This window comes from Haemorhous mexicanus, chromosome 34, assembly GCF_027477595.1.
Source record: "Haemorhous mexicanus isolate bHaeMex1 chromosome 34, bHaeMex1.pri, whole genome shotgun sequence".
NCBI lineage: Eukaryota > Metazoa > Chordata > Aves > Passeriformes > Fringillidae > Haemorhous > Haemorhous mexicanus.
The window spans coordinates 1,966,089-1,987,678 of NC_082374.1; the positions used below are offsets into that span (position 1 = coordinate 1,966,089).

The 21,590-nt window shown below is 53.1% G+C and overlaps 1 protein-coding gene across 1 annotated transcript; it reads left to right on the top strand.

The window, feature by feature from the left end:
* Nucleotides 1-329: 329 nt before the first annotated feature.
* LOC132340892 (transcription activator BRG1-like) lies at nucleotides 330-21,584 on the top strand. The gene is made up of 13 exons (XM_059872059.1): nucleotides 330-518; nucleotides 1,871-1,949; nucleotides 5,855-6,229; nucleotides 8,120-8,218; nucleotides 8,659-8,917; nucleotides 10,320-10,446; nucleotides 11,901-12,074; nucleotides 13,486-13,659; nucleotides 15,155-15,322; nucleotides 15,981-16,031; nucleotides 17,591-17,721; nucleotides 19,979-20,036; nucleotides 21,462-21,584. The coding sequence occupies exons 1-13, from the start codon at nucleotides 330-332 to the stop codon at nucleotides 21,582-21,584; spliced, it is 2,007 nt and encodes a 668-aa protein (XP_059728042.1).
* Nucleotides 21,585-21,590: the final 6 nt, after the last annotated feature.

Genomic DNA, 21,590 nt, shown 5'->3' on the forward strand with positions numbered 1-21,590 from the left:
AGGTGCCCATCCCCCACCCCTGATGTGAGATGGCCCCCCCTGGGCAGGACCCCCCGGCTCTCCCTCATTAATTATTAATAATTAATCACTAATAATCAATCATGAATCATTAATAATTGCCGTAATTAACCCTTTATTGCCCTTGCAGGTGCCCAGCCCACACCCCTGATGTGAGATGGCCCCCCCTGGGCGGGACCCCCGGCTCTCCCTCAGTCCCTGATTTATTAATCATTAATTAATCACTAATAATCACTCATTATTCATTAATAATTGCCGTAATTAACCCTTTATTGCCCTTGCAGGTGCCCAGCCCCCACCCCTGATGTGAGATGGCCACCCCGGAGCCCCCCCTGGGCGGGACCCCCCGGCCTGGCCCCTCCCCCGGGCCTGGCCCCTCCCCCAGCTCCATGCTGGGCCCCTCCCCCGGCCCCTCCCCCGGCTCCGCCCACTCGGGGCACTCCGGGCACGCGCTGCCGGCCCCGGCCTACGGCCCCGACAGCATGCACCCCCTGCACAAGGTGAGTCAGGGACCCCGGGACCCCGGAATCCCAGAATTCCAGAATTCCAAATCCCAGAATCCCAGAATCCCAGAATTCCAGAATCCCAGACCCCAGAATCCCAGAATTCCAGACCTCAGAATTCCAGAATCCCAGAATCCCGGAATTCCAGAATCCCAGACCTCAGAATCCCAGAATTCCAGACCTCAGAATTCCAGACCCCAGAATCCTAGAATTCCAGAATCCCAGACCTCAGAATCCCAGAATCCCATATCTCAGAATTCCAGAATCCCAGAATTCCAGACCTTAGAATTCCAGAATCCCAGACCTCAGAATCCCAGAATTCCAGAATCCGAGAATTTCTAGAATCCCAGAATCCCAGACCTCAGAATCCCAGAATTCCAGAATCTCAAAATTCCAGAATCCCACAGTTCCAGACATCAGAATCCCAGACCTCAGAATTCCACAATTCCAGACCTCAGAATCCCAGAATCCCAGAATTCCAGACCTCAGAATCCCAGAATTCCAGACCTCAGAATCCCAGACCTCAGAATCCCAGAATTCCAGAATTCCAAATTCCAGAATCCCACAGTTCCAGACCTCAGAATCCCAGACCTCAGAATTCCACAATTCCAGACCTCAGAATCCCAGACCTCAGAATCCCAGAATTCCAGACCTCAGAATCCCAGAATCCCAGACCTCAGAATCCCAGAATTCCAGAATCCCAGATCTCAGAATCCCAGAATTTCAGACCTCAGAATCCCAGGATCCCAGAATCCCAGAATTCCAGACCTCAGAATCCCAGAATTCCAGAATCCCAGAATTCCAGACCTCAGAATCCCAGAATTCCAGAATCCCAAAATTCCAGAATTCCAGAATCTCAGAATTCCAGACCTCAGAATCCCAGAATTCCAGAATCCCAAAATTCCAGAATTCCAGAATCTCAGAATTCCAGACCTCAGAATCCCAGAATTCCAGAATTCCAAACCTCAAAATTCCAGAATCCCAGAATTCCAGAATTCCAGAATCACAGACCTCAGAATTCCAGAATCCCAGAATTCCTGATTTTTTGGGATTTAATCCCGCAGGGTGGACGGGTTTGGGAGCAGAATTCCCAGCAGGAATTCCCTGCTGAAATCTGAATTTTCTGGGATTTAATCCCGTAGGGTGGGCGGGTTTGGGAGCAGAATTCCCAGCAGGAATTCCCTGCTGAAATCTGATTTTTTTTGGGATTTAATCCCGCAGGGTGGGCGGGTTTGGGAGCAGAATTCCCAGCAGGAATTCCCTGCTGAAATCTGATTTTTTTTGGGATTTAATCCCGCAGGGTGGGCGGGTTTGGGAGCAGAATTCCCAGCAGGAATTCCCTGCTGAAGATGAAGGGAATGGGAATGCGCCCGGGGGGACACGCGGGAATGGGGCCCCCCCCCAGCCCCATGGATCAGCATTCCCAAGGTTGGGATCATGGAAAGGGGAGAATTGGGTCCAAATCCTTGGAAAATGTTTGGATTTTGGGAGGTTTTCAGCATTCCCAAGGTTGGGATCGTGTGAAGGGAGGAATTGGGTCAAAATCCTTGAAAAATCCTTGGAAAATCCTTGGATTTTGGGCGATTTTCAGCATTCCCAAGGTTGGGATCGTGGGGAGGGGAAAATTGGGTCCAAATCCTTGGAAAATCCTTGGAAAATCTTTGGATTTTGGGAGGGTTTCAGCATTCCCAAGGTTGGGAGCATGGGGAGGGAGGAATTGAGTCCAAATCCTTGGGAAATGTTTGGATTTTGGGAGGTTTTCAGCATTCCCAAGGTTGGGATCGTGGGGAGGGGGGAAATTGGGTCCAAATCCTTGGAAAATGTTTGGATTTTGGGAGGGTTTCAGCATTCCCAAGGTTGGGATCGTGGGGAGGAAGGAATTAGGTCCAAATCCTTGGAAAATCCTTGGGAAATCCTTGGATTTTGGGAGGGTTTCAGCATTCCCAAGGTTGGGAGCAGAGTCTGAATCCTGGGTTTGGATTTTGGGAGGTTTTCAGCATTCCCAAGGTTGGGATTGAGGGAAGGGGGGAATTGGGTCCAAATCCTTGGAAAATCTTTGGATTTTGGGAGGGTTTCAGCATTCCCAAGGTTGGGAGCAAAGTCTGAATCCTGGGTTTGGATTTTGGGAGGGTTTCAGCATTCCCAAGGTTGGGATGAGGGAAGGGAGGAATTGAGTCCAAATCCTTGGAATATCCTTGGAAAATCTTTGGATTTTGGGAGGGTTTCAGCATTCCCAAGGTTGGGATCCTGGGGAGGGAGGAATTGGGTCCAAATCCTTGGAAAATCCTTGGGAAATCCTTGGATTTTGGGAGGTTTTCAGCATTCCCAAGGTTGGGATCGTGGTGAGGGGGGAAATTGGGTCAAAATCCTTGGAAAATGTTTGGATTTTGGGAGGTTTTCAGCATTCCCAAGGTTGGGATTGAGGGAAGGGGGGAATTGGGTCCAAATCCTTGAAAAATCCTTGGAATACCCTTGGATTTTGGGAGGGTTTCAGCATTCCCAAGGTTGGGAGCATGGGGAAGGAGGAACTGGGTCCAAATCCTTGGGAAATGTTTGGATTTTGGGAGGGTTTCAGCATTCCCAAGGTTGGGATCGTGGGGAGGGAGGAATTGGGTCCAAATCCTTGGAAAATCCTTGGGAAATGTTTGGATTTTGGGAGGGTTTCAGCATTCCCAAGGTTGGGATCAGTGTCCAAATCCTGGGTTTGGATTTTGGGAGGTTTTCAGCATTCCCAAGGTTGGGATTGAGGGAAGGGGGGAATTGGGTCCAAATCCTTGGAAAATGTTTGGATTTTGGGAGGGTTTCAGCATTCCCAAGGTTGGGATCGTGGGGAGGAAGGAATTAGGTCCAAATCCTTGGAAAATCCTTGGGAAATCCTTGGATTTTGGGAGGGTTTCAGCATTCCCAAGGTTGGGAGCAGAGTCTGAATCCTGGGTTTGGATTTTGGGAGGTTTTCAGCATTCCCAAGGTTGGGATTGAGGGAAGGGGGGAATTGGGTCCAAATCCTTGGAAAATCTTTGGATTTTGGGAGGGTTTCAGCATTCCCAAGGTTGGGAGCAAAGTCTGAATCCTGGGTTTGGATTTTGGGAGGGTTTCAGCATTCCCAAGGTTGGGATTGAGGGAAGGGAGGAATTGAGTCCAAATCCTTGGAATATCCTTGGAAAATCTTTGGATTTTGGGAGGGTTTCAGCATTCCCAAGGTTGGGATCCTGGGGAGGGAGGAATTGGGTCCAAATCCTTGGAAAATCCTTGGGAAATCCTTGGATTTTGGGAGGTTTTCAGCATTCCCAAGGTTGGGATCGTGGTGAGGGGGGAAATTGGGTCAAAATCCTTGGAAAATGTTTGGATTTTGGGAGGTTTTCAGCATTCCCAAGGTTGGGATTGAGGGAAGGGGGGAATTGGGTCCAAATCCTTGAAAAATCCTTGGAATACCCTTGGATTTTGGGAGGGTTTCAGCATTCCCAAGGTTGGGAGCATGGGGAAGGAGGAACTGGGTCCAAATCCTTGGGAAATGTTTGGATTTTGGGAGGGTTTCAGCATTCCCAAGGTTGGGATTCTGGGGAGGGAGGAATTGGGTCCAAATCCTTGGAAAATCCTTGGGAAATGTTTGGATTTTGGGAGGGTTTCAGCATTCCCAAGGTTGGGATCAGTGTCCAAATCCTGGGTTTGGATTTTGGGAGGGTTTCAGCATTCCCAAGGTTGGGATTGTGGGGAGGAAGGAATTGGGTCAAAATCCTTGAAAAATCCTTGGAAAATCCTTGGATTTTGGGAGATTTTCAGCATTCCCAAGGTTGGGATCGTGGGGAGGGGAAAATTGGGTCCAAATCCTTGGAAAATCCTTGGAAAATCTTTGGATTTTGGGAGGTTTTCAGCATTCCCAAGGTTGGGAGCATGGGGAGGGAGGAATTGAGTCCAAATCCTTGGGAAATGTTTGGATTTTGGGAGGTTTTCAGCATTCCCAAGGTTGGGATTGAGGGAAGGGGGGAATTGGGTCCAAATCCTTGGAAAATCTTTGGATTTTGGGAGGTTTTCAGCATTCCCAAGGTTGGGAGCAGTGTCCAAATATTGGATTTTGGGAGGTTTTCAGCATTCCCTGCTTTTAGGATGGATTGGGAATGGGATTTCCCATCTCTCCTGCTTTTAGGATGGATTGGGAATGGGATTTCCCTTTTCAAATACCTCAAGGATGGGTTGGGAATGGGATTTCCCTTTTCAAATACCTCAAGGATGGGTTGGGAATGGGATTTCCCTTTCCAACAGCCTCAGGGATGGATTGGGAGTGAGATTCCAGTTCCAAATTCCTCAGGGATGGATTGGGAATGGGATTTCCCATCTCTCCTGCTTTTAGGATGGACTGGGAATGGGATTCCTGTTCCAAATACCTCAGGGATGGATTGGGAATGGGATTCCTGTTCCAAATACCTCAGGGATGGATTGGGAATGGGATTTCCCATCTCTCCTGCTTTGAGGATGGATTGGGAATGGGATTCCTGTTTCAACAGCCTCAGGGATGGATTGGGGATGGGATTCCAGTTCCAAATTCCTCAGGGATGGATTTGGAGTGAGATTCCAATTCCAAATACCTCAAGGATGGGTTGGGAATGGGATTTCCCTTTCCAGCTGCCTCAGGGATGGGTTGGGAATGGGATTTCCCTTTCCAGCTGCCTCAGGGATGGGTTGGGAATGGGATTTCCCTTTCCAGCTGCCTCACGGATGGATTTGGAGTGAGATTCCAGTTCCAAATTCCTCAGGGATGGATTGGGAATGGGATTTCCCATCTCTCCTGCTTTTAGGATGGACTGGGAATGGGATTCCTGTTCCAAATACCTCAGGGATGGATTGGGAATGGGATTTCCCATCTCTCCTGCTTTGAGGATGGATTGGGAATGGGATTCCTGTTTCAACAGCCTCAGGGATGGATTGGGAATGGGATTCCAGTTCCAAATTCCTCAGGGATGGATTTGGAGTGAGATTCCAATTCCAAATACCTCAAGGATGGGTTGGGGAATGGGATTTCCCTTTCCAACAGCCTCAGGGATGGATTGGGAATGAGATTTCCCTTTCCAACAGCCTCAGGGATGGATTGGGAGTGAGATTCCTGTTCCAACTGCCTCAGGGATGGATTGGGAATGGGATTTCCCATCTCTCCTGCTTTTAGGATGGACTGGGAATGGGATTCCTGTTCCAAACACCTCAGGGATGGATTTGTGCTCCTTTGAGTTCCACCCAACAGATTGCCAAGCAGATTTCCCATCCCTGTGAGGGCTTAGCTTCCAAACCCTTCACTCCCACAGCTCTCCATCCCCAAATCCTTCATTTCTCTTGGAATCCAGGTTACCCCTCCCCTCTGGGTGGCTCCGAGCACGCCTCCAGCCCGGTGCCCTCCAACGGCCCCTCCAGCAGCTCCGCCGGCGGCTCCGGCGCCGCCCTGGACGGTTCCGGTTCCGACTCTCCCGCCCTGGGCCGGGGCCCGTCGCCGTTCAACGCCGCCCAGCTGCACCAGCTCCGCGCTCAAATCATGGCCTACAAGCTGCTGGCACGAGGGCAGCCCCTTCCCGAGCACCTGCAGGTGGCCGTGCAGGGCAAACGGCCCCTGCCGGGGCTGCAGCCGCAGATTCCCGCTCTACCTCCGCCCGCCGGCGCCGCCCAGGGCCCGGGGGCAGCGCCCGGAGCGGGGCCGGCACCGCCCGGCTACTCCAGACCTCACGGTGAGTGGGGGAGGGGGCGTGGGGAGGGGGTGGGGAGGGGGTGGGGGCTTGGGGAGGGGGTGGGGGTGGTTGGAGGGGGTTGGGGGTGGGTGGAGGGGGTGGGGAGGGGGTGGGGAGGGGGCTGGGAGGGGGCTGGGGATGGGTGGAGGGGGTGGGTGGAGGGGATTGGGGGTGGATGGAGGGGGTGGGGAGGGGGCTGGGGGCTTGGGGAGGGGGCTGGGGGTGGATGGAGGGGAGTGGGGAGGGGGATGGGGATGTGTGGAGGGGGCTGGGGGTGAATGGAGGGAGATAAGGGTGGATGGAGGGGGTGGGGAGGGGGATGGAGGGGATGGGTAGAAGGGGCTGGGGGTGGTTGGAGGGGGATGGGGGTCGATAGAGGGGGCTGGGGGTGGATGGAGGGGTTGGGGAGTGGGGAGTGGGCTGGGGGCGTGGGGAGGGGGCTGGGGGTGGATGGAGGGGGTGGGTGGAGGGGCTTAGGGGTGCTTGGAGGAGGCTGGGGGTGGATAGAGGGGGTGGGGGCGTGGGGAGGGGGCTGGGGTTGGATGGAGGGGGTGGATGGAGGGGGTGGGGGAGTGGAGAGGGGGCTGGGGGTGGATGGAGGGGAGTGGGGAGGGGGATGGAGGGGATGGGTAGAAGGGGCTGGGGGTGGTTGGAGGGGGATGGGGGTCAATGGAGGGGGCTGGGGGTGGATGGAGGGGAGTGGGGAGGGGGGAGTGGGGATGGGGGTGGATGGAGGGGGTGGGGGCGTGGGGAGGGGGTTGGGGGTGGTTGGAGAGGGGCTGGGGGTGGATGGAGGGGGATCGGGGTCGATAGAGGGGGCTGGGGGTGTTTGGAGGGGGATGGGGGTTGATAGACGGGGCTGGGGGTGGATGGAGGGGGCTGGGGGCAGATGGAAGGGGCTCGGGGTGGTTGGAGGGGCTGGGGGCGTGGGGAAGGGGCTGGGGGCATGGGGAGGGGGCTGGGGGTGGTTGGAGGGGCTGGGGGTGGATAGAGGGGGCTGGGGTTGGATGGAGGGGGTGGGGGCGTGGGGAGGGGGCTGGGGGTGGGTTCTGGGGGCTCTGAAGGGAGCTCGTGCTTGTTCTGTCCTTGTTTGTCCTTGTTCTGTCCTGGGTGCTGGGAGGAGTTTGTCCCGTTCAGTCTGTCCCAGTTTACTCCCAGTTTGCTCCCAGTTTATTCCCAGTTTGCTCCCAGTTTACTCCCAGTTTGCTCCCAGTTTGCTCCCAGTTTACTCCCAGTTTACTCCCCGTTTGCTCCCAGTTTACTCCCAGTTTGCTCCCAGTTTACTCCCAGTTTGCTCCCAGTTTTACTCCCAGTTTACTCCCAGTTTGCTCCCAGTTTGCTCCCAGTTTACTCCCAGTTTGCTCCCAGTTTGCTCCCAGTTTACTCCCAATTTACTCCCAGTTTGCTCCCAATTTACTCCCAGTTTACTCCCAATTTACTCCCAGTTTACTCCCAGTTTACTCCCAGTTTGCTCCCAGTTTACTCCCAGTTTGCTCCCAGTTTACTCCCAGTTTACTCCCAATTTACTCCCAGTTTACTCCCAATTTACTCCCAGTTTACTCCCAGTTTACTCCCAGTTTGCCCCAGTATCCCCCAGTTTGAGTTTCCTGCTCCTCTCCCGTCGCTTTCCGGGGCATTCCCGAGGTTGGGATTTCGGATCCATCCAAACCCTCCCCAAATCAAATTTAATTTTTTTAATCAAATCTAATTTTTTTAATCAAATTTAATTTTTTTAATCAAATCTAATTTTTTTAATCAAATTTAATTTTTTTAATCAAATTTAATTTTTTTACTCAAATTTAATTTTTTTAATCAAATTTAATTTTTTAAATCAAATTTAATTTTTTTTCCTTTTTTTCCCTTTTTTTCCCTTTTTTTTGGCCCTTCCAGGCCTGGCAGGGCCGCCCATGCCCCCTCCAGGACCCTCAGGAGTTCCCCCAGGAATGCCGGGCCAGCCCCCAGGGGGGCCCCCCAAACCCTGGCCCGAAGGTGAGTCCAGAAAATTCCATTTTGGGGGGGATGTGGGGTCGATTTCTAAATAATTAATAGCAATATTAGGATTAATAATTTGATTTTTTTTGCATTAATAATTCGATTTTTGCAATAATAATTCGATTTTTTTTGCATTAATAATTCGATTTTTCTTGCATTAATAATCCCATTTTTTAGGGTTAATAATTCGATTTTTTGCATTAATAATTCGATTTTTCTTGCATTAATAATCCCATTTATTTGGGTTAATAATTCGATTTTTGGCATTAATAATTCAATTTTTTTTGGGGATTCAGGGTGGATTTCCAGGTAACTTTTAACATCATTTTCCCATCCATTTTTCTCGACCTCCCCTTAATTCCTCCCCAAAAAATTTCAATCCTTGGCTCCAATTTCCCCCCGAACCCCCCGGCCCTGTTGGCGGGTGTCCTTCCCAGAATTCCCTGTTCCCCCAGGGCCGCTGTCGGCGGCGGCTCCGGGCGGAGCCCCCCAGAAGCTGCTGCCCCCTCCCCCCGCCGGCCGCCCGTCGCCGGTGCCCCCGGCCGTGCCCCCGGCGTCCCCCGGGCCGCCCCCGCCCTCGCCGGGCCAGCCGGCGCCGCCGGCGCTGCCGCTGCACCCCAAGCAGAACCGCATCACGCCGGTGCAGAAACCGCGCGGGCTCGACCCCGTCGAGATCCTGCAGGAGCGCGAGTACAGGTACGGCCCCCAGTCCGAGTCTTCCTCTTCCTCTTCTTCCTCTTCTTCTTCCTCTTCCTCTTCCTCTTCCTCCTCTTCTTCTTCCTCTTCCTCTTCTTCCTCTTCCTCCTCGTCTTCCTCCTCCTCTTCTTCTTCCTCTTCCTCTTCTTCCTCTTCTTCTTCCTCTTCCTCTTCTTCCTCTTCCTTCTCTTCCTCTTCCTCTTCTTCTTCTTCCTCTTCCTCCTCTTCTTCTTCCTCTTCCTCTTCTTCCTTCTCTTTCTCCTCCTCTTCCTTCTCTGACTCTGACGATTCCTCCTCTTCCTCCTCTTCCTCCTCCTCTTCTTTTTCTTCCTCCTCCTCCTCTTCCTCCTCCTCTTCCTCCTCCTCTTCCTCCTCGTCTTCCTTCTCCTCTTCCTCCTCCTCTTCCTCCTCCTCCTCTTCCGACTCCTCCAACTCCTCCTTCTCCGACTCCTCCTGCTCCTCCTCCTGCTCTTCCTCCTCTTCTTCTTCCTCCTCTTCCTCCTCCTCCTCTTCCTCCTCCTTCTATTCCTCCCCTTCCTCTTCCTCCTCCTCTTCCTCCTCCTCTTCCTCCTCTTCCTCCTCCCCTTCCTCTTCCTCCTCCTCTTCCTCCTCCTTCCATTCCTCCCCTTCCTCTTCCTCCTCCTCTTCCTCCTCTTCCTCCTCCTCCTCTTCCTTCTCCTTGTCTTCCTCCTCCTTCTCCTCTTCTTCCTCCTCTTCCTCCTCTTCCTCTTCTTCTTCTTCCTCCTCCTCCTCTTCCTTCTCCGACTTCTCCGACTCCTCCTGCTCTTCCTCCTCCTCTTCTTCCTCTTCCTCCTCCTCTTCTTCTTCCTCCTCTTCCTTCTCCTCTTTCTCCTCCTCCTCCTCTTCCGACTCCTCTTCGTCCATCTCTTCCTCCCCTTCCTCTTCCTCCTCTTCCTCCACCTCTTCCTCCTCCTCTTCCTCCTCCTCGTCCTCCTCCTCGTCCTCCTCCTCTTCCTCCTTCTCTTCTTCCTCCTCCTCTTCCTCCTCCTCGTCCTCCTCCTCTTCCTCCTCCTCGTCCTTTTTCTCTCACTTTCTTCTCTTCTCTTTTTCCTTTTCTTCCTCCCCACCCTTTCCTTTTTTCTTCTTTTTCTTCTTTTTTTGTCTCTTTTTTCTTCTCCTTCCCATCCTTCTTTCCTTCCTCCTCCTTTTCCTCTCCTTCCTCCTCCTCTCCTTTTCTTCCTCCCTGCCCTTCATCCCCTTCCCCTTTCTTCTTCTCCTTCCCATCCCAACTCATCCCAAAATCCTTGAAGTAACTTCCCACCACCCCCACCCTGCTCCCACACTCCTCCCAACGGGAATCAGGTCAGGAACGAGCTGAACTCATCCCAAAATCCTTCCTCCTCCTCCTCCTCCTCCTCCTCCTCCTCCTCCTCCTCCCCAGGCTCCAAGCCCGCATCGCCCACCGCATCCAAGAGCTGGAGAACCTCCCCGGCTCCTTGGCCGGAGACCTGAGGACCAAAGCAACCATCGAGCTCAAGGCTCTGAGGCTGCTCAACTTCCAGCGCCAGGTGAGAGCTGGGTTTGGGAGCGGGGACCTTGGGGTGGTGGCTCCCCAAAAAAACCCAGATTTGAGAGCAGGAACGTTCTGGTGGCTCCCCAAAAAAATCCAGATTTGGGAGCAGGAACATTCTGGCGGCTTCCAAAAAAACCCAGATTTGAGAGCAGGAACGTTCTGGTGGCTCCCCAAAAAAACCCAGATTTGGAAGCAGGAACCTTCTGGCAGCTTCCAAAAAACCCAGATTTGGGAGCAAGAACATTCTGGTGGCTCCCAAAAACACCAGAATTTGGGAGCAGGAACGTTGAGGTTTGGGAGCAGGAACATGGTGGTGGTGGCTCCCAAAAAAACCCAGATTTGGAAGCAGGAACGTTCTGGTGGCTCCAAAAAACCCAGGTTTGGGAGCAGGAACATTCTGGTGGCTCCTAAAAACACCAGGATTTGGGAGCAGAAACATTGAGGTTTGGGAGCAGGAACATGGTGGTGGTGGCTCCCAAAAAAACCTAGATTTGGGAGCCGGAACGTTCTGGTGGCTCCCAAAAAAACCCAGATTTGGGAGCCGGAACGTTCTGGTGGCTCCCAAAAAAACCCAGATTTGGGAGCAGGAACGTTCTGGTGGCTCCCAAAAAGCCCAGATTTGGGAGCAGGAACATTGAGGTTTGGGAGCAGGAATGTTCTGGTGGCTCCAAAAAACCCAGATTTGGAGCAGGAACGTTCTGGTGGCTCCCCAAAAAAACCCAGATTTGGGAGCAGGAACGTTCTGGTGGCTCCCAACAAACCCAGATTTGGGAGCAGGAACCTTGGGGTGGTGGCTCCCAAAAACACCGGGATTTGGGAGCAGGAACCTTGAGGTGGTGGCTCCCAAAAACACCAGGATTTGGGAGCAGGAACCTTGGGGTGGTGGCTCCAAAAAACACCAGGATTTGGGAGCAGGAACCTTGAGGTGGCTCCCAAAAAACACCAGGATTTGGGAGCGGGGACCTTGGGGTGGTGGCTCCCAAAAAATCCAGGATTTGGGAGCAGGAACGTGGTGGTGGCTCCCAAAAACACCAGGATTTGGGAACAGGAACCTTGGGGTGGTGGCTCCCAAAAACACCAGGATTTGAGAGCAGGAACCTTGGGATGGTGGCTTCCAAAAAACCCAAGATTTGGGAGCAGGAATGTGGTGGTGGCTTCCAAAAAACCCAGATTTGGGAGCAGGAACGTTCTGGTGGCTTCCAAAAAAACCCAGATTTGAGAGCAGGAACGTTCTGGTGACTCCCAAAAAGCCCAGATTTGGAAGCAGGAACATTCTGGTGGCTTCCAAAAAAACCCAGATTTGGGAGCAAGAACGTTCTGGTGGCTCCCAAAAAACCCAGATTTGGGAGCAAGAACATTCTGGTGGCTCCCAAAAAACCCAGGTTTGGGAGCAGGAACCTTCTGGTGGCTCCCCAAAACCACCTCATAGGCGTTTTCTCGGGGTGGCAGCTGCGGCAGGAGGTGGTGGTGTGCATGCGGCGCGACACGGCGCTGGAGACGGCGCTCAACGCCAAGGCCTACAAGCGCAGCAAGCGGCAGTCGCTGCGCGAGGCCAGGATCACCGAGAAGCTGGAGAAGCAGCAGAAGATCGAGCAGGAGAGGAAGCGCCGGCAGAAGCACCAGGTCGGGGATTTCCTGGGAATCGGGGCGGGGAATTCCAGGGATTTACCTGATTTGGGCGTGGGGGGGAGGTTGGCTCTGGGTGGTGGTGGTGGTGGTGGTGGTGGTGGTGGTGGTGGTCAGAGGTTTGGTGGTGGCTGTTGGGAGCACTCAGTGGGCTTTGGGACAGCTTGGTGGCTGTTGGGGTGGTCTGATGGTCATCGGGATCTTCTGCTGACCATTGGGACCGTACAATGTCTTCTGGAACCCTCTACTGACCATTGAGATCCTCTGCTGGCCACTGGGACCCTCTGCTGACCATTGAGACCGTACAATGTTTTCTGGAACCCTCTGTTGACCATCAAGACCTCTTATTGACCATTGGGACCTTCTGGTGACCATTGGGACCTTCTGCTGACCATCAGGGCCTTCTGCTGACCATTAGAACCCTCTACTGACCATCCGAACCTTCTGCTGACCATTAGGACCCTCTACTGACCATTAGACCTTCTGCTGACCATCAGGGCCTTCTGCTGGCCATTAGAACCCTCTACTGACCATTAGGACCTTCTTCTGACCATCAGAACCTTCTTCTGACCACCAGAACCCTCTCCTGACCACCAGAACCCTCTCCTGACCATCAGAACCTTCTGCTGACTACCAGAACCCTCTCCTGACCATCAGAACCTTCTGCTGACCACCAGAACCCTCTCCTGACCATCAGAACCTTCTGCTGACCACCAGAACCCTCTCCTGACCATTAGAACCCTCTCCTGACTATCAGAACCCTCTCCTGACCACCAGAACCCTCTCCTGACCATCAGAACCTTCTGCTGACCACCAGAACCCTCTCCTGACCACCAGAACCCTCTCCTGACCATTAGAACCCTCTCCTGACCATCAGAACCCTCTCCTGACAACCAGAACCCTCTTCTGACCATCAGAACCCTTTCCTGACCATCAGAACCCTCTCCTGACCATCAGAACCTTCTGCTGACCACCAGAACCCTCTCCTGACCATTAGAACCCTCTCCTGACCATCAGGACCTTGTGCTGACCATCAGAACCTTCTTCTGACCACCAGAACCCTCTCCTGACCATTAGAACCCTCTCCTGACCATCAGAACCTTCTGCTGACCACCAGAACCCTCTCCTGACCATCAGAACCCTCTCCTGACCACCAGAACCCTCTCCTGACCATTAGAACCCTCTCCTGACCACCAGAACCCTCTCCTGACCACCAGAACCCTCTTCTGACCACCAGAACCCTCTCCTGACCATCAGAACCTTCTGCTGACAACCAGAACCCTCTCCTGACCTTCAGGACCCTCCAATTCCCATCCCCCCCTCCATCCAACCCCTCCAACACCCCCGCTCCACCTTCTCCTGCCATCCCCACCGCGTGACCTCCGCGTCCTCCCCACCCTTCCCACAGGAATACCTCAACAGCATCCTGCAGCACGCCAAGGACTTCAAGGAGTACCACCGGAGCGTCAGCGGAAAGATCCAGAAGCTGACCAAGGCCGTGGCCACCTACCACGCCAACACCGAGCGCGAGCAGAAGAAGGAGAACGAGCGCATCGAGAAGGAGCGGATGCGGCGGCTGATGGTGGGACAGCGGGACAGACGGACGGGATGGGGGGGGATGGATGGAGCTGGGGGTGGGAAAGGTCCGGCTGGTGGCCGGTCACCGGCGGTGTCCTCAGGGGTGTGTGGTGGGAAAGGTCTGGTGGTGGTTTTGGTGGTGGTGTGGGGGAGGGCGTTGGGTTGAGTGAGGAAAGGTGGAGCTGTGTCCATCTGCTGGGAGGTTGGAGGGGGACCTGGGATGGGTGGAGGGGTGGACAGTGTCCAGTGGTTGGGTGGCTGGATGGACAGTGTCCAATGGTTGGATGGATGGAGAATGTCCAATGGTTGGATGGATGGATGGACAGTGTCCAGTGGTTGGGTGGAGTGGTTGGGTGGATGGACAGTGTCCAATGGTTGGGTGGATGGATGGATGGACAGTGTCCAGTGGTTGGGTGGTTGGATGGATGGATGGACAGTGTCCAATGGTTGGGTGGAAGGGTTGGATGGATGGACAGTGTCCAATGGTTGGGTGGTTGGATGGATGGATGGAGAGTGTTCAATGGTTGGATGGATGGATGGATGGATGGAGAGTGTTCAGTGGTTGGGTGGATGGACATTGTCCAATGGTTGGATGGATGGACAGTGTCCAGTGGTTGGATGGATGGATGGATGGATGGACAGTGTCCAATGGTTGGGTGGAAGGGTTGGGTGGATGGATGGATGGATGGACAGTGTCCAATGGTTGGATGGATGGATGGATGGATGGACAGTGTCCAATGGTTGGATGGAAAGGATGGATGGATGGACAGTGTCCAATGGTTGGATGGATGGACAGTGTCCAATGGTTGGATGGATGGATGGATGGACAGTGTCCAATGGTTGGGTTGAGTGATTGGGTGGATGGACAGTGTCCAGTGGTTGGATGGATGGATGGACAGTGTCCAATGGTTGGGTGGATGGACAGTGTCCAGTGGTTGGTTGGATGGATGGATGGATGGATGGACAGTGTCCAATGGTTGGATGGATGGATGGACAGTGTCCAGTGGTTGGGTGGAAGGGTTGGGTGGATGGACAGTGTCCAGTGGTTGGATGGATGGATGGATGGATGGACAGTGTCCAATGGTTGGATGGATGGATGGACAGTGTCCAATGGTTGGGTGGGTGGAATGACAGTGTCCAATGGTTGGATGGATGGATGGACAGTGTCCAATGGTTGGGTGGGTGGAATGACAGTGTCCAATGGTTGGATGGATGGATGGATGGACAGTGTCCAATGGTTGGATGGATGGATGGATGGATGGATGGAAAGTGTCCAATGGTTGGGTGGATGATGATGGATGGACAGTGTCCAATGGTTGGATGTAGGCTGAGGATGAGGATGAGGATGAGGAGGGTTCCTGAGCTGTTCTTCAGCTGAGGATGAGGCTGAGGCTGAGGATGGTTCCCATGGGTTCCTGAGCTGTTCTTCAGCTGAGGCTGAGGATGAGGGATGAGGATGGTTCCCCTGGGTTCCTGAGCCCTTTCCCCCCCCCGGGCAGGCCGAGGATGAGGAAGGCTACCGCAAGCTCATCGACCAGAAGAAGGACAAGCGCCTGGCCTACCTGCTGCAGCAGACCGACGAGTACGTGGCCAACCTGACCGAGCTGGTGAGGCAGCACAAGGCGGCCCAGGTGGCCAAGGAGAAGAAGAAGAAGAAGAAGAAGAAGGTGGGACAAGGGAGGAAGGCCACCAGGGTGTTTGGAGGTGGTGCCAGGGCTGGGCTGCCCAGGCTGACTTCATCTCCTTCCTCTTCCTCCTCCTCCTCGTTTCTCTTTTTACTCCCCTTTTTGCTCTCTTTGTCTCTTCTCCTTCCTTTTCTTCCTTCCCACCTTTTGTCTCCTTCCTTCTTTTCTTCTCCTTCCTCTCCTTCTTTCCTTCTTCTTCCTCTTCCTTTTCCTCTCCTTCCTCCTCCTCCTCTTCCTCTCCTTCCGACTCTTCCTCTTCCTTTTCCTCTCCTCCCTCCTCCTCCTCTTCCTCTCCTTCCTACTCTTCCTCTTCCTTTTCTTCCTTCCCTTCATCTCCTTCCCTTTTTCCTTCTCCTTCCCATCCTTCTTTCCTTCTTCTTCCTCTTCCTTTTCCTCTCCTTCCTCCTCCTCTCCTTCCTTCCTTTTTTCTTCTCCTTCCTATCATTCTCTTTCCTTCTTCCTCTTCCTCTTCCTCTCCTTCCTCTCTTCTCCTTCCTTTCTCTTCCTTTCCTTCCTTCCTTTCTCCTTTCCTCTCCCTCCCTTTTCCCTTTTCTCTTCTCCTCCCTCCCTTTCCTTCCTCCTCCTCCTCCTCCTCCTCCTCCTCCTCCTCCTCCTCCTCCTCCTCCTCCTCCTGCTGCAGAAGGCAGAGAACGCCGAGGGACAGGCTCCGGCCATCGGCCCCGACGGGGAGGTGAGTGCGGGCAGATCCCGGGATCCACTGGGATCCACTGGGGTCTGCAGGGGTCTGGGAGGGATCCACAGGGGTGACATGGATCCAGGAGGGAGCCACAGAGTTCTGGGAGGGATCCACAGGGGATCCAGGAAGGATCTGGGACGGATCCATGGGGTACACGGATCCAGGAAGGATCCACAGGGATCCAGAAAGGATCCACAGGGGTCTGGGAAGGATCCACAGGGGTCTGGGAAGGATCCACGGGGGTCTGGGAAGGATCCACGGGGGTCCAGGAAGGATCCACAGGGTCTGGGAAGGATCCACGGGGGTCTGGGAAGGATCCACAGGGATCTGGAAAGGATCCACAGGGGTCTGGGAAGGATCCACGGGGGTCTGGGAAGGATCCACAGGGATCTGGGAGGGATCCAGGAAGGATCCACAGGGATCTGGAAAGGATCCACAGGGGTCTGGGAAGGATCCACAGGGGTCTGGGAAGGATCCACAGGGGTCTGGGAGGGATTCAGGCAGGATCCACAGGGGTCCACGGGGATCTGGGAAGGATCCACAGGAAGAATTCCCAATCTGGGGAAGATTTTGGGGCTTTTTGGGAATTTTGGAGAATTCCCAATCCCAATCTGGGGGGATTTTTTGGGGCTGAGAATTCCCAATCTGGGGGGAATTTTGGGGGAATTTTGGGGGAATTTTGAGAATTCCCAATCCCACTCTGGGAGGATTTTTTGGGGCTGAGAATTCCCAGTCTGGGGGGAATTTTGGAGGAATTTTTGGGGCTTTTTGGGAATGTTGGAGAATTCCCACTCCAAATCCAAGGGGGATTTTTGAGGCTGAGAATTCCCAATCTGGAGGGAATTTTGGGGGAATTTTGGGGGATTTTGGAGAATTGCCACTCCAAATCCAGGGGGGATTTTTGGGGCTGAGAATTCCCAATCTGGAGGGAATTTTTGGAGGAATTTTTGGGGCTTTTTGGGAATTTTGGAGAATTCCCAATTCCAGTCTGGGAGAGATTTTTGAGGCTGAGAATTCCCAATCTGGAGGGAATTTTTGGGGAATTTTGGAGGAATTTTGGGGGCTTTTTGGGAATTTTGAAGAATTCCCAATCCCAGTCTGGGAGAGATTTTTGAGGCTGAGAATTCCCAATCTGGAGGGAATTTTTGAGGAATTTTGAGAATTCCGAATCTCAATCTGGGGGGATTTTTTGGGGCTGAGAATTCCCAATCTGAGGGGAATTTTTGGGGCTTTTTGGGAATGTTGGAGAATTGCCACTCCAAATCCAGGGGGGATTTTTGAGGCTGAGAATTCCCAATCTGGGGGGAATTTTGGGGGGAATTTTTGGGGAATTTTGGAGGGAATTTTTGGGGAATTTTGGAGGGATTTTTTGGGGAATTTTTGGGAAATCTTGGGGGAATTTTTGGGGGGATTTTTGGGGAATTTTGAAGGAATTTTTTGGGGAATTTTTCGGAAATCTTGGGGGAATTTTTGGGGGGGATTTTTTTGGGGAATTTTGGGGGATTTTTGGGGACTTTTGTGGGCTTTCTGAGAGTTCCCCCTGGCCTTGGCAGCCCCTGGACGAGACGAGCCAGATGAGCGACCTGCCGGTGAAGGTGATCCACGTGGAGAGCGGCAAAATCCTGACGGGCACCGACGCGCCCAAGGCCGGGCAGCTGGAGGCCTGGCTGGAGATGAACCCGGGGTACGCCGGGAGCACTGGGAGCACTGGGAATACTGGGGGGGCTGGGAGCACTGGGAATACTGGGAGCACTGGGAATGGGGCTGGAGATGAACCCGGGGTACGCTGGGAGCACTGGGAGCACTGGGAATGGGGCTGGAGATGAACCCGGGGTACGCTGGGAGCACTGGGAATACTGGGGGGACTGGGAGCACTGGGAATACTGGGAAGCCTGGCTGGAGATGAACCCGGGGTACGCTGGGAGCACTGGGAGCACTGGGAATACTGGGAGCACTGGGAATGGGGGTACTGGGAGCGCTGAGAAGGGGCTGGGAGCACTGGGAATACTGGGGGGACTGGGAGCACTGGGAGCACTGGGAGCACTGGGAATGGGGCTGGGAGCACTGGGAATACTGGGAGCACTGGGAATGGGGCTGGAGATGAACCCGGGGTACGCTGGGAGCACTGGGAATACTGGGGGGACTGGGAGCACTGGGAATACTGGGAGGTCTGGCTGGAGATGAACCCAGGGTACGCCGGGAGCACTGGGAGCACTGGGAATGGGGCTGGGAGCACTGGGAATACTGGGAATGGACCCTGGGGGACTGGTAGCACTGGGAGGCCTGGCTGGAGATGAACCCGGGGTACGCTGGGAGCACTGGGAGCACTGGGAGCACTGGGAATACTGGGGGGGGTGGGAGCACTGGGAATACTGGGAGGCCTGGCTGGAGATGAACCCGGGGTACACTGGGAGCACTGGGAGCACTGGGAATGGGGCTGGGAGCACTGGGAATACTGGGAGGCCTGGCTGGAGATGAACCCGGGGTACGCTGGGAGCACTGGGAATACTGGGAATACTGGGAATACTGGGGGGACTGGGAGCACTGGGAATACTGGGGGGACTGGGAGCACTGGGAATACTGGGAGCACTGGGAATGGGGCTGGGAGCACTGGGAATACTGGGAGGCCTGGCTGGAGATTAACCCGGGGTACGCCGGGAGCACTGGGAGCACTGGGAATACTGGGAGCACTGGGAATACTGGGAATACTGGGAGCACTGGGAATACTGGGAATACTGGGAGGCCTGGCTGGAGATGAACCCGGGGTACGCTGGGAGCACTGGGAATACTGGGAATACTGGGGGGACTGGGAGCACTGGGAATACTGGGAGCACTGGGAATACTGGGAGCACTGGGAATACTGGGAATACTGGGAGCACTGGGAATGGGGCTGGGAGCACTGGGAATACTGGGAATGGGGCTGGAGATGAACCCGGGGTACGCTGGGAGCACTGGGAGCACTGGGAATACTGGGGGGGCTGGCTGGAGATGAACCCGGGGTACGCTGGGAGCACTGGGAATACTGGGAATACTGGGGGGACTGGGAGCACTGGGAATACTGGGAGCACTGGGAATACTGGGAATGGACCCTGGGGGACTGGGAGCACTGGGAGCACTGGGAGCACTGGGAATGGGGCTGGAGATGAACCCGGGGTACGCCGGGAGCACTGGGAATACTTGGAGCACTGGGAATACTGGGAGGGCTGGGAGCACTGGGAATACTGGGGGCACTGGGAATACTGGGAGGTCTGGCTGGAGATGAACCCGGGGTACGCTGGAAGTACTGGGAATGCTGGGAGCACTGGGAATACTGGGAATGCTGGGAGCACTGGGAATACTGGGAGGCCTTGCTGGAGATGAACCCGGGGTACGCTGGGAGTACTGGGAATGGGGGACTGGGAATACTGGGAATTCCAGAGCCCAGTTCCACATGGAATTCCATGGGAACACTGGGAATGCTGGGAACACTGGGAATTCCATTTCCCAGTTTCATGGGAAAACTGGGAATTCTGGGATTTCTGGGATTCCCTTTCCCATTTCCATGGGAATTCTGGGATTTCTGGGATTCCCTTTCCCAGTACCACGGGAATTCTGGGAATTCTGGGATTCCCTTTCCCAGTTCCAAGGGAATTCTGGGAATTCTGGGATTCCCTTTCCCATTTCCAAGGGAATTCTGGGAAATCTGGGAATTCTGGCATTCCCTTTCCCAGTTCCCTGGGAATTCTGGGAATTGTGGGATTCCCTTTCCCAGTTCCAAGGGAATTCTGGGATTCCCTTTCCCATTTCCACGGGAATTCTGGGAATTCTGGGATTCCCTTTCCCATTTCCACGGGAATTCTGGGAATTCTGGGAATTCTGGGATTCCCTTTCCCAGTTCCAAGGGATCTCTGGGAATTCTGGGGTTCCCAGCTCCCTGCAGAATTCCCGTTTTTCCCCCCCAGGTACGAGGTGGCTCCGCGCTCCGACAGCGAGGAGAGCGGCTCCGAGGAGGAGGAGGAGGTGAGGAAGGGCCCGGCCCGCAGGGAACATTCTGGAAAGAGCTGGGATGGGGGGAGGGGGTGGGGCTGGGAAAACTGGAATGAAAGGGGAAAAATGGGAAATAAAATGGGAAATAAATGGGATAAAATGGGATAAAATTGGGAAATAAAATGGGGAATAAAGTGGGAAAAAATGGGAAATAAAGTGGGAGAGAATTGGGAAATAAATGGGATAAAATGGGGAATAAAATGGGAAATAAATGGGGAATTAATGGGATAAAATGGGGAATAAAATGGGAGAGAATTGGGAAAAAAATGGGATAAAATGGGAAATAAAATGGGAAATAAATGGGGAATAAATGGGATAAAATGGGGAATAAAATGGGGAATAAATGGGATAAAATGGGGAGTAAATGGGAAAAAATGGGGAATAAAATGGGAAAAATGGGGAAAAATATGGATAAAATGAGAAATAAAATGGGAGAGAATTGGGAAATAAATGGGATAAAATGGGGAATAAAATGGGAAATAAAATAGGGAATAAAATGGGGAATAAATGGGGAATAAAGTGGGAGAGAATTGGGAAAAAAAATGGGATAAAATGGGATAAAATTGGGAAATAAAATGGGAGAGAATTGGGAAATAAAATGGGATAAAATGGGGAATAAATGGGATAAAATGGGATATTCTGAAGCTTTAATTTGCGTCTTTAATTAATTTTAATTAATTGAATGCTCCTGGCCAGGAGGAGGAGGAGGAGCAGCCGCATTCCCAATTAATTCTGAACCTTCATTTGCATAGTAATTAACATTAATTAATTCTCCTGGCCAGGAGGAGGAGGAGGAGCAGCCGCATTCCCAATGAATTCTGAACCTTTAATTTGCATAGTAATTAACACTAATTAATTGTCCTGCCCAGGAGGAGGAGGAGGAGGAGCAGCTGCATTCCCAATTAATTCTGAACCTTCATTTGCATAGTAATTAACACTAATTAATTCTCCTGCCCAGGAGGTCGAGGAGGAGCAGCCGCATTCCCAATTAATTCTGAACCTTCATTTGCATAGTAATTAACATTAATTAATTAACTCTCCTGGCCAGGAGGAGGAGGAGGAGCAGCCTCATTCCCAATGAATTCTGACCCTTCATTTGCATAGTAATTAACATTAATTAATTCTCCTGGCCAGGAGGAGGAGGAGGAGCAGCTGCATTCCCAATGAATTCTGACCCTTCATTTGCATAGTAATTAACACTAATTAACTCTCCTGGCCAGGAGGAGGAGGAGGAGCAGCCGCATTCCCAATGAATTCTGAACCTTCATTTGCATCGTTAATTAATATTAATTAATTCTCCTGCCCAGGAGGAGGAGGAGGAGCAGCCGCATTCCCAATTAATTCTGAACCTTCATTTGCATAGTTAATTAATATTAATTAATTAACTCTCCTGGCCAGGAGGAGGAGGAGGAGCAGCCGCAGCCGGCCCAGCCCGCGCTGCCCGTGGAGGAGAAGAAGAAAATCCCCGACCCCGACAGCGACGACGTCTCGGAGGTGGACGCGCGACACATCATCGAGTGAGCCTTC

Coding starts and splice junctions, on each gene's coding strand:
- LOC132340892 (XM_059872059.1), top strand. CDS start 330: ATGGCCACCCCGGAGCCCCCCCTGGGCGGGACCCCCCGGCCTGGCCCC. Junction 519..1,870: donor GCATGCACCCCCTGCACAAG/GTGAGTCAGGGA, acceptor TCCCTGCTGAAG/ATGAAGGGAATGGGAATGCG. Junction 17,722..19,978: donor TGGCTGGAGATGAACCCGGG/GTACGCCGGGAG, acceptor TTTCCCCCCCAG/GTACGAGGTGGCTCCGCGCT.